The following is a 13,000-nucleotide window of genomic DNA, read 5'->3' as shown; positions in this document are numbered from 1 at the left end:
TTTATCCCATAAAAAAACAGAAAAACATAATTTATGCTTACCTGATAAATTTATTTCTCTTGTAGTGTGTTCAGTCCACGGGTCATCCATTACTTATGGGATATATTCTCCTTCCCAACAGGAAGTTGCAAGAGGATCACCCAAGCAGAGCTGCTATATAGCTCCTCCCCTCACATGTCATATCCAGTCATTCGACCAAAACAAGACGAGAAAGGAGAAACTATAGGGTGCAGTGGTGACTAGAGCTTTAATTAAAATTTAGAACTGCCTCAAAAAAAAGACAGGGCGGGCCGTGGACTGAACACACTACAAGAGAAATAAATTTATCAGGTAAGCATAAATTATGTTTTCTCTTGTTAAGTGTGTTCAGTCCACGGGTCATCCATTACTTATGGGATACCAATACCAAAGCTAAAGTACACGGATGATGGGAGGGACAAGGCAGGAACATTAAACAGAAGGAATCACTGCCTGTAGAACCTTTCTCCCAAAAACAGCCTCCGAAGAAGCAAAAGTGTCAAATTTGTAAAATTTTGAAAAGGTATGAAGTGAAGACCAAGTTGCAGCCTTACAAATCTGTTCAACAGAGGCCTCATTCTTAAAGGCCCAGGCGGAAGCCACAGTTCTAGTGGAATGAGCTGTAATTCTTTCAGGGGGCTGCTGTCCAGCAGTCTCATAGGCTAAACGTATTATGCTACGAAGCCAAAAAGAGAGAGAGGTGGCCGAAGCCTTTTGACCTCTCCTCTGTCCAGAATTAACGACAAGCAGAGAAGAAGTTTGCCGAAAATCTTTAGTTGCCTGTAAGTAAAACTTCAGGGCACGGACTACGTCCAGATTATGCAAAAGACGTTCCTTCTTTGAAGAAGGATTAGGACATAATGATGGAACAACAATCTCTTGATTGATATTCCTGTTAGAAACAACCTTAGGTAAAAACCCAGGTTTAGTACGCAGAATTACCTTGTCTGAACGAAAAATCAGATAAGGAGAATCACAATGTAAGGCAGATAACTCAGAGACTCTTCGAGCCGAGGAAATAGCCATCAAAAACAAAACTTTCCAAGATAAAAGCTTAATATCAATGGAATGAAGGGGTTCAAACGGAACACCCTGAAGAACTTTAAGAACTAAGTTTAAGCTCCACGGAGGAGCAACAGATTTAAACACAGGCTTAATCCTAGCCAAAGCCTGACAAAAGGCCTGGACGTCTGGATTCTCTGCCAGACGTTTGAGTAAAAGAATAGACAGAGCAGAAATCTGTCCCTTTAATGAACTAGCGGATAAACCCTTTTCTAAACCCTCTTGTAGAAAAGCCAATATCCTAGGAATCCTAACCTTACTCCATGAGTAACTCTTGGATTCACACCAATATAAATATTTACGCCATATCTTATGGTAAATTTTTCTGGTAACAGGTTTCCGAGCCTGTATTAATGTATCAATAACAGACTCCGAAAAACCACGCTTTGATAGAATCAAGCGTTCAATCTCCATGCAGTCAGCCTCAGAGAAATTAGGCTTGGATGGTTGAAAGGACCCTGAATTAGAAGGTCCTGCCTCAGAGGTAGAGACCACGGTGGACAGGACGACATGTCCACTAGGTCTGCATACCAGGTCCAGCGTGGCCACGCAGGCGCTATCAGAATCACCGATGCTCTCTCCTGTTTGATCCTGGCAATCAGTCGAGGTAGCAACGGAAAAGGTGGAAACACATAAGCCATGTTGAAAACCCAAGGGGCTGCTAGTGCATCTACCAGCACCGCTCCCGGGTCCCTGGACCTGGATCCGTAACAAGGAAGCTTGGCGTTCTGGCAAGATGCCATGAGATCCAGCTCCGGTTCGCCCCAACGAAGAATCAGTTGAGCAAATACTTCCGGGTGAAGTTCCCACTCCCCCGGATGAAAGGTCTGGCGACGTAGAAAGTCCGCCTCCCAGTTCTCCACGCCTGGGATGTAGATCGCTGACAGGTGACAAGAGTGAGACTCTGCCCAGCGAATTATCTTCGAGACTTCCAACATCGCTAGGGAACTCCTGGTTCCCCTTTGATGATTGATGTAAGCCACAGTCGTGATGTTGTCCGACTGAAATCTGATGAACCTCATTGTTGCTAACTGAGGCCAAGCTAGAAGAGCATTGAATATTGCTCTTAATTCCAGAATGTTTATTGGGAGGAGTTTCTCCTCCTGAGTCCACGATCCCTGAGCCTTCAGGGAGTTCCAGACTGCGCCCCAGCCTAGTAGGCTGGCATCTGTTGTTACAATCGTCCAATCTGGTCTGCGAAAGGTCATTCCTTTGGACAGATGAACCCTTGACAACCACCAGAGAAGAGAGTCTCTGGCCACCTGGTCCAGATTTAGTAAAGGGGACAGATCTGAGTAATCCCCATTCCACTGACTTAGCATGCATAGTTGCAGCGGTCTGAGATGCAGGCGCGCAAATGGCACTATGTCCATTGCCGCGACCATTAAGCCGATTACTTCCATGCACTGAGCTACTGATGGGCTTGGAATGGAATGAAGGACACGGCAAGCATTTAGGATTTTTGATAACCTGGACTCAGTCAGGTAAATCTTCATCTCTACAGAATCTATAAGAGTCCCTAGGAAGGGAACCCTTGTGAGTGGTAACAGAGAACTCTTTTCCATGTTTACTTTCCACCCATGCGACCTCAGAAATGCTAGAACTATCTCTGTATGAGACTTTGCATTTTGAAAACTTGACTCTTGTATCAGAATGTCGTCTAGGTACGGAGCCACCGCTATGCCTCGCGCTCTTAGTAACGCCAGAAGCGAGCCCAGAACCTTTGTAAAAATTCTCTGGGCTGTAGCTAACCTGAAGGGAAGAGCTACAAACTGGTAATGCCTGTCTAGAAAAGCAAACCTTAGGTACCGATAATGATCTTTGTGAATCGGTATGTGAAGGTAGGCATCCTTTAAGTCCACTGTGGTCATATACTGACCCTCTTGGATCATGGGTAGGATGGTTCGAATAGTTTCCATTTTGAACGATGGAACCCTTAGGAACTTGTTTAAGATCTTTAGGTCTAAGATTGGTCTGAACGTTCCCTCTTTTTTGGGAACCACAAACAGATTTGAGTAAAAACCTTGCCCTTGTTCCGTCCGCGGAACTGGGTGGATCACTCCCATTACTAAGAGGTCTTGTACACATCGTAGAAATGCCTCTCTCTTTATTAGGTTTGTTGATAACCTTGACAGATGAAATCTCCCTTGTGGAGGAGAAGTCTTGAAGTCTAGAAGGTATCCCTGAGATATGATCTCCAACGCCCAGGGATCCTGGACATCTCTTGCCCAAGCCTGGGCGAAGAGAGAAAGTCTGCCCCCCACTAGATTCGTTTCCGGATAGGGGGCCCTTTCTTCATGCTGTCTTAGGGGCAGAAGTAGGTTTTCTGGCCTGCTTGCCCTTGTTCCAGGACTGGTTGCCTTTCCAACCCTGTCTGTAACGATTAGCAGTCCCTTCCTGTTTTGGAGCGGAGGAAGTTGATGCTGCTCCTGCCTTGAAATTACGAAAGGCACGAAAATTAGACTGTTTGGCCTTTGATTTGGCCCTGTCCTGAGGAAGGGTGTGACCTTTACCTCCAGTAATGTCAGCAATAATTTCTTTCAAGCCGGGCCCGAATAAGGTTTGCCCTTTGAAAGGAATATTAAGCAATTTAGATTTAGAAGTTAAATCTGCTGACCAGGATTTAAGCCATAGCGCTCTGTGCGCCTGGATGGCGAATCCGGAGTTCTTAGCCGTTAATTTGGTTAAATGCACAACGGCATCCGAAATAAATGCATTAGCTAGCTTAAGGGCTCTAAGCTTGTTCATAATCTCATCCAATGGTGCTGTGCGAATAGCCTCTTCCAGAGACTCAAACCAGAATGCCGCTGCAGCAGTGACGGGCGCAATGCATGCAAGGGGCTGTAATATAAAACCTTGTTGAACAAACATTTTCTTAAGGTAACCTTCTAATTTTTTATCCATTGGATCTGAGAAAGCACAGCTATCCTCCACCGGGATAGTGGTACGCTTGGCTAAAGTAGAAACTGCTCCCTCCACCTTAGGGACCGTCGGCCATAAGTCTTGTGTGGTGGCGTCTATTGGAAACATTTTTCTAAATATCGGAGGAGGGGAAAAGGGCACACCGGGTCTATCCCACTCCTTGCTAATAATCTCTGTAAGCCTTTTAGGTATAGGAAAAACGTCAGTACACACCGGCACCGCATAGTATTTATCCAGCCTACATAATTTCTCTGGGATTGCAACCGTGTCGCAATCATTCAGAGCCGCTAACACCTCCCCTAGCAATACACGGAGGTTCTCAAGCTTAAATTTAAAATTTCTGAATCCGGTCTCCCCGGATCAGATCCGTCACCCACAGAATGAAGCTCTCCGTCCTCATGTTCTGCAAATTGTGACGCAGTATCGGACATGGCTCTCGTATCATCGGCACGCTCTGTCCTTAACCCAGAGCTATCGCGCTTGACTCTTAACTCAGGCAAATTAGATAATACTTCTTTCATAACATTAACCATATCATGCAAAGTGATTTGTAAGGGCCTTGATGTACTTGGCGCCACAAGCTCACGCACCTCCTGAGCGGGAGGCGAAGGTACTGACACGTGAGGAGAGTTAGGCGGCATAACTTCCCTCTCGTTGTTGGTGATAATTTCTTTACCGGTAAAGACTGACTTTTATTTAAAGTAACATCAATACAATTGGTACACATATTTCTATTGGGCTCCACATTGGCTTTTAAACATAATGAACAAGTAGATTCATCTGTATCAGACATGTTTAAACAGACTAGCAATGAAGGCTAGCAAGCTTGGAAAAAATCTTTCAATAAATTTACAAGCAATAGAAAAAAACGCTTCAGCGCTTTTAAAAACACAAAAAAACTGTCACAGTTGAAATAACAATGAACTAATTCAGTTATAACCAACAAATTTAACAGTAAATGTATGAATTTAGCAGAGGATTGCACCCACTAGCAAACGGATGATTAAACCCCCAAATTCCCAAAAAACGGATAATCAATTTCAGATTTAACGCTTTTATCACAGTCAAACACACTGTCACAGGTCTGCTGTGACTGATTACCTCCCTCAAAAATGAATTTTGAAGACCCCTGAGCTCTCTGGAGACGTCCTGGATCAAGGAGGAAGAAGCAGGAAGACTGTGCTAGAATTTTAACTGCGCAACAAGGCGCTAAAAAAAGGCCCCTCCCACTCATATTACAACAGTGGGAGACCTGTTACAACGGTTTCTATGCAGAAATAAATGTTAGCCATATGGAAAAAAATCATGCCCAAAAAGATTTATCACCAAAGTACCTCACAAAACGAATAACATGCCAGTAAACGTTTTAAAAACAACTTTTCCAGTGTTATGCAAAGTTATCACTAAGCCTGCTACCAGTCGCTTCTACTGCAGTTAAGGCTCATACATTTATTTCAGTATTAACAGTATTTTCTCAGTCAAATTCTAGTCCCTAGAAAATAACTCAACTGCGCATACATTTATCAGCCTGATACCAGTCGCTACTACTGCATTAAAAGCTGTACTTACATCATATGGGTAACAGCAGTGTTTTCTTAGTCAATTCCATTCCTAGAAAATATTATACTGCACATACCTCATTTGCGGGGGACCTCGCATGCTATTCCCTTTTCTGAAGTTACCCCACTCCTCAGAATGTGCGAGAACAGCCAGTGGATCTTAGTTACGTCTGCTAAGATCATAGAAAACGCAGGCAGATTTTCTTCTTCTAAATACTGCCTGAGAGAAAAAACAGCACACTCCGGTGCCATTTTAAAATAATAAACTTTTGATTGAAGAATAATTAAGTAAAAAACTCCTATCTCCTCTCACAACCTCCTTTGTTGAGACTTGCAAGAGAATGACTGGGTATGACATGTGAGGGGAGGAGCTATATAGCAGCTCTGCTTGGGTGATCCTCTTGCAACTTCCTGTTGGGAAGGAGAATATATCCCATAAGTAATGGATGACCCGTGGACTGAACACACTTAACAAGAGAAATGGCCCTTACCTGCACCTCTTGCTGTCCGGCAGGAGGACAGCTCACCCGGCATGAGAGGAAGCCACTCCTTAGAGACCTGTGAAAACGAGAGGACAGAGTAAACCTACTCCGGCTTTCTACACAAGGGCAGCAACCTGTTAGGAACTTGTGAGGTGGGCCTCACTGCGATTTCCTAACTGCTTGAAAGCTACCACTGCCCTACTGAAGAGACTAACGTTGATTACAGCTAGACCCAAAACTTGGTAGGAAAGAACAGAGCAAACCTACTCTGGCTTTAAAAAAAAATAAAAAAATCTTGATTGCAGAAAAATCTTTTGCAGACACCTAACTTCACCACCTCCTTGCACTGAAGGCAAAGAAAATGACTGGGGATTGTGGGAATGGGAGTGATACTTGACAGCTTTGCTGCGGTGCTCTTGGCCTCCTCCGGCTGGCCAGGAGTGATATTCCCAACAGTAATTTATGATTCCATGGACTCACCACATCTTAGGAAAGAAATATATATTATATTAGGGTTGCAACAAATAATCAGTAAGATTGATCATAAAAATAGTTGTCAACGAATCTCATTGATTAAGTGGTCTGCGATTAGTTGTTAAGTTCCATGGCACCTGTTGCTTCACTCCAATGAACTCCTGCAAATAAAATATATATGTTTGTGTGTATATACATGTATATATGCGTGTATATATATATATATATATATCTTTCTCTCTCTCTCTCTCTCTCTCTCTCTCTCTCGAGAGAGAGAGATGCACACATAGACATACACACACATATATATATATATATATATACATACATACATACACACACACACATAAATACACACACCTATATTTAAATAGCTACATGAATTGATAAGTATGCAAATATACACCTATATCGGTATGCAAACTTTCCCCATAGATAATCTCTCAATTATCAATATAACACTGGTTTGGCCATAATACACAGCGAAATCCAAACACAGCATATCAGCATGTACACCTCATATCAAACTGTCAAGCATAGTGGTGGAGGGGTGATAATTTGGGCATGTTTTGCAGCCACTGGACCTGGGCACCTTGCAGTCATTGCGTCGACCATGAACTCCTCTGTATACCAAAGTATTAGAGTAAAATGTGAGGCCGTCTGTCCAACAGCTAAAGCTTGGCCAAAATTGGGTCATGCAACAGGACAATAATCCCAAGCACACCAGCAAATCTACAACAGAATGGCTGAAGAAACAAAGAATCAAGGTGTTGCAATGGCCCAGTCAAAGTCCAGATTGAAATGCTGTGGCAGAACCTTAAGAGAGATGTGCATAAAAAAATGCCTACAAACGTCAATGAACCGAAGCAACGTTGTAAAGAAGAGTGGGCCAAAATTCCTCCACAACAATGCGAGAGTGATAAAGTCATACAGAAAATGATAACTTCCAGTTATTGCTGCTAAAGGTGGATCTACAAGCTACTGAATTAAGTGTACTTAGCTTTATTTTTGTTAAATAAATCATGACACGGTGTAATATGTCATGTGTTGTTGTTCATCTGAGGTTGAATTTACCGGACTTTAAGACCTGCTAAGGACTAGATTAGTGTTATGTCCTGATATGTAAAACCATAGAATTCAATGAGGGTGTACTTTCTTTTTCAAATGACTGTATGAATGTTTTTGTATGGCAGCTACCTTTAAAACTTCTTATAAAAGTGTTAGACACGTTGTTAGATTTAAAATACAGATAGGCAAATTCCAACAACAAACTAATTTATAACTCTTGTTTTATAAGAGATCAAATATTATTTAATTGTATGATATTGGTGTAAGGCCTTGAAATTATATTGGCATTTTTGTACTGGGAGAGCCTTGAATTATCCTATAGGCAAAACGTGTGTTTTAAAGTTTATATTTTCTGCTTAAAAACTGTGTTTTTAAGATTGGTAGATATTAAGCCAAAACATTTTCTTTCATGATTCAGACAGAGCATACACTTTTAAACAACTTTCCAATTTACTTCTATTATCAAATTTGCTTCATTTTCTTGCTATCCTTTGTTGAAGGAGCTATCTGAACACATCAGGTGAGCCAATGACAACAGGTATAGGACATATGTTCAGACACCAGTCAGCAGCTAGCACCCAGTAGTGCATTGCTGCTCCTGAGCCAACCTAAATATGCTTTTCTACAAAGGATACAAATACTATAAAGCAAATTAGAAAAGATGTTTAAAATTGCATGGTTCTTCAAACCACAGGTTGGGACCCATTACTGCAGAGCTTTCCAAACTTTTCAAGTTGGTGACACACTTTTTAGACCTACATCATTTTGCAACACAGTAATTCAGTTGTACTAGCAAACAGGAGGTTAGAAATACGGACACATACATAACATATAATAACGAAATGTATTTACAAGTAACAGTATGTATGTGCAAGAATTAAAATAAGGTTTAACACCAATAGCTTCTTACTATTTTAATGGGATGTATGAGGTTGATGGGATGAACACAGTTTCTGAATATTTCGTGGAATATTAGATAAAGACACTCATATTTCATCATCGAGCATTTTAAGTTTCAACTTTCTATCCATATATCAAGAGCAGGAGCAGCATTGCACTACTGGGAGCTAGCTGGGAAAAAAAAAAAAAAAAAACTGACTTCAGCTCAGCGTTTAGGCTGCTGCCCTCAGAGCTCTGCAAGTTGCCCTGACGACTGCCCGTGCTGCAAACACACTGCTGTCCCACTCATTGACTACACATGCAGTCACAAGCCGATTGAGGAGACTACACGTACAGTTAGGAGCCAATGTCCTACCAATGGGAATAGTTTCAGTTCCCGCTAAGCTGCGCCAATAGGTTAAGATGATCTGTGACCCATTAGGTATCAATCACGTGTCAACTACGTGATATGTGTAGCATGCAGGAGGAAAGTCAGAAGCAGGGACACACCTACACACTGTCGCTGACACACTAACGTGTCCCGACACACAGTTTGGAAAGCACTGCATTACTGGGTCACAACGTGTGTGTCTTGTAAGAGAGTGTGTGTCATTTAAATCATGAAGGGAAAAAAAATGATGTCCCTTTAAATATTTGTTTAACCTGTTTGTACGCAAAGCAACACAGCAATAATAAAATGCTCTAGCAGAGTATTTTCTTTTTTGCACTTATATTCTAAAACTAGAATTGTGTAGGTTGTCTTTTACTATGAGATTTTTTTTCTTGCCTTTACTAAGACTGACATTCATAAGCCATGCTCATCTTGAAATTACATTCCTAAAGAACGTTACCTGAGGCCCTTCCGACAGGTCATCAAGCACAGAAAGCACATCCTTCTTCCACTTTCCAATAGTGCATTCTTTTATATCGCCCTCAGAACTTCCACATCCAGTGTAATCAAATCTGATCAAATTAAACAAGCATCAAAACAGATTGGAAAGCATGTGATCCAAAAAAGTAAAAAACAAAAACCCATAAAATACTGTAATTTCTCATCCTATGTTCTTTTTAAAAGAAATTAATTAATTCATGCATATAAAAAACAGAATTTATGCTTACCTGATAAATTACTTTCTCCAACGGTGTGCCCGGTCCACGGCGTCATCCTTACTTGTGGGAACCAATACCAAAGCTTTAGGACACGGATGAAGGGAGGGAGCAAATCAGGTTACCTAAACAGAAGGCACCACAGCTTGCAAAACCTTTCTCCCAAAAATAGCCTCCGAAGAAGCAAAAGTATCAAATTTGTAAAATTTGGCAAAAGTGTGCAGTGAAGACCAAGTCGCTGCCTTACATATCTGATCAACAGAAGCCTCGTTCTTGAAGGCCCATGTGGAAGCCACAACCCTAGTAGAGTGAGCTGTGATTCTTTCAGGAGGCTGCCGTCCAGCAGTCTCGTAAGCCAATCGGATGATGCTTTTAAGCCAAAAGGAAAGAGAGGTAGAAGTCGCTTTTTGACCTCTCCTTTTACTAGAATAGACGACAAACAGAGAAGATGTTTGTCTGAACTCTTTTGTAGCTTCTAAATAGAATTTTAGAGCACGGACTACATCTAAATTGTGTAACAAACGTTCCTTCTTTGAAACTGGATTCGGACACAAAGAAGGTACAACTATCTCCTGGTTAATATTTTTGTTGGAAACAACCTTTGGAAGAAAACCAGGCTTAGTACGCAAAACAACCTTATCTGAATGGAACACCAGATAGGGCGGAGAACACTGCAGAGCAGATAACTCATAAACTCTTCTAGCAGAAGAAATAGCAACCAAAAACAAAACTTTCCAAGATAACAACTTAATATCTATGGAATGTAAAGGTTCAAACGGAACCCCTTGGAGAACTGAAAGAACTAGATTTAAACTCCAGGGAGGAGTCAAAGGTCTGTAAACAGGCTTGATCCTAACCAGAGCCTGAACAAATGCTTGAGCATCTGGCACAGCTGCCAGTCGTTTGTGTAGTAAGACAGATAAAGCAGAAATCTGTCCCTTTAGAGAACTCGCTGATAATCCTTTATCCAAACCTTCTTGTAGAAAGGAAAGGATCTTAGGAATTTTGATCTTATTCCATAAGAATCCCTTGGATTCACACCAGCAGATATATCTTTTCCATATTTTATGGTAAATTTTCCTAGTTACCGGTTTTCTGGCTTGAACCAGAGTATCTATCACAGAATCTGAAAACCCACGCTTTGATAGAATCAAGCGTTCAATTTCCAAGCCGTCAGCTGGAGGGAGACCAGATTTGGATGTTTGAATGGACCCTGTACAAGAAGATCCTGTCTCAAAGGTAGCTTCCATGGTGGAACCGATGACATATTCACCAGGTCTGCATACCAAGTCCTGCGTAGCCACGCAGGAGCTATCAAGATCACCGAGGCCCTCTCCTGCTTGATCCTGGCTACCAGCCTGGGAATGAGAGGAAACGGTGGAAACACATAGGCTAGGTTGAAGGTCCAAGGCGCTACTAGTGCATCCACTAGAGTCGCCTTGGGATCCCTGGATCTGGACCCGTAGCAAGGAACCTTGAAGTTCTGACGAGACGCCATCAGATCCATGTCTGGAATGCCCCATAATTGAGTTAATTGGGCAAAGATCTCCGGGTGAAGTTCCCAGTCCCCCGGATGGAATGTCTGACGACTCAAATAATCCGCCTCCCAGTTTTCCACTCCTGGGATGTGGATCGCAGATAGGTGGCAGGAGTGATCCTCCGCCCATTTTATTATTTTGGTCACTTCTCTCATCGCCAGGGAACTCCTTGTTCCCCCCTGATGATTGATATAAGCAACAGTCGTCATGTTGTCTGATTGGAATCTTATAAATCTGGCCTTTGCTAGTTGAGGCCAAGCCCTGAGAGCATTGAATATCGCTCTCAGTTCCAGAGCTTTCAGGGATTTCCAGACCGCGCCCCAGCCTGCTAGACTGGCGTCGGTCGTGACGATGACCCACTCTGGTCTGCGGAAGCTCATTCCCTGGGACAGGTGGTCCAGGGTTAGCCACCAACGGAGTGAGTCTCTGGTCTTCTGATCTACTTGAATCACTGGAGACAAGTCTGTATAGTCCCCATTCCACTGTTTCAGCATGCACAGTTGTAATGGTCTTAGATGAATTCGCGCAAAAGGAACTATGTCCATTGCTGAAACCATCAACCCTACTACTTCCATGCACTGAGCTACAGAAGGACGTGGAATAGAATGAAGAACTTGACAAGCGTTTAGAAGTTTTGACTTTCTGACTTCTGTCAGGAAAATCCTCATTTCTAAAGAATCTATTATTGTTCCCAAGAAAGGAACTCTTGTCGACTGAGACAGGGAACTCTTTTCTATGTTCACCTTCCATCCGTGAGATCTGAGAAAGGCCAGAACGATGTCTGTGTGAGCCTTTGCCTTTGAGAGAGACGACGCTTGTATCAGAATGTCGTCCAAGTAAGGTACTACTGCAATGCCCCTTGGTCTTAGAACCGCTAGAAGGGACCCGAGTACCTTTGTGAAAATCCTTGGAGCAGTGGCTAACCCGAATGGGAGGGCCACAAACTGATAATGTTTGTCCAGAAAGGCGAACCTTAGGAACTGATGATGATCCTTGTGGATAGGAATATGTAGATACGCATCCTTTAGATCCACGGTAGTCATAAATTGACCTTCCTGGATTGTAGGTAGAATCGTTCGAATGGTTTCCATTTTGAACGATGGAACTCTGAGAAATTTGTTTAGGATCTTTAAATCCAGAATTGGTCTGAAAGTTCCCTCTTTTTTGGGAACTACAAACAGATTTGAGTAAAATCCCATTCCCTGTTCCGCCGTTGGAACTGGGTGTATCACTCCCATTTTTAACAGGTCTTCTACACAATGTAAGAATGCCTGTCTCTTTATTTGGTTTGAGGATAAGAGAGACATGTGGAACCTTCCCCTTGGGGGTAGTTCCTTGAATTCCAGAAGATAACCCTGAGAGACTATTTCTAGTGCCCAGGGATCCTGAACATCTCTTGCCCAAGCCTGAGCAAAGAGAGAGAGTCTGCCCCCTACTAGATCCAGTCCCGGATCGGGGGCTACTCCTTCATGCTGTTTTGTTAGCAGCAGCAGGCTTCTTGGCCTGCTTACCCTTGTTCCAGCCTTGCATCGGTTTCCAGGCTGGTTTGGTTTGTGAAGCATTACCCTCTTGTTTAGAGGATGCGGAATTGGAGGCCGGTCCGTTCCTGAAATTGCGAAAGGAACGAAAATTAGACTTATTCTTGGCTTTGAAAGGCCTATCTTGTGGGAGGGCGTGGCCCTTTCCCCCAGTGATGTCTGAGATAATCTCTTTCAATTCTGGCCCAAAGAGAGTTTTACCCTTGAAGGGGATATTAAGCAATTATGTCTTGGAAGATACATCCGCTGACCAAGACTTTAGCCAAAGCGCTCTGCGCGCCACAATTGCAAACCCTGAATTTTTCGCCGCTAATCTAGCTAATTGCAAAGCGGCATCTAAAATAAAAGAATTA

General features: G+C 42.6%; 1 protein-coding gene across 1 annotated transcript in view; it reads right to left on the bottom strand.

Annotated features, from left to right (window-relative positions):
- ABHD10 (abhydrolase domain containing 10, depalmitoylase) overlaps nt 1-13,000 on the bottom strand; it is a 96,065-nt gene that overhangs the window by 48,316 nt on the left and 34,749 nt on the right. The window contains exon 3 of the mRNA XM_053706819.1: nt 9,316-9,427. Coding sequence (XP_053562794.1) covers nt 9,316-9,427 — 112 coding nt within the window. The remainder of the gene's footprint in view (nt 1-9,315; nt 9,428-13,000) is intronic.

This window comes from Bombina bombina, chromosome 3 (genome assembly GCF_027579735.1).
Source record: "Bombina bombina isolate aBomBom1 chromosome 3, aBomBom1.pri, whole genome shotgun sequence".
NCBI lineage: Eukaryota > Metazoa > Chordata > Amphibia > Anura > Bombinatoridae > Bombina > Bombina bombina.
Note: the sequence above shows the minus strand (reverse complement) of the source record. Positions and strands in the feature narration are given on the sequence as shown.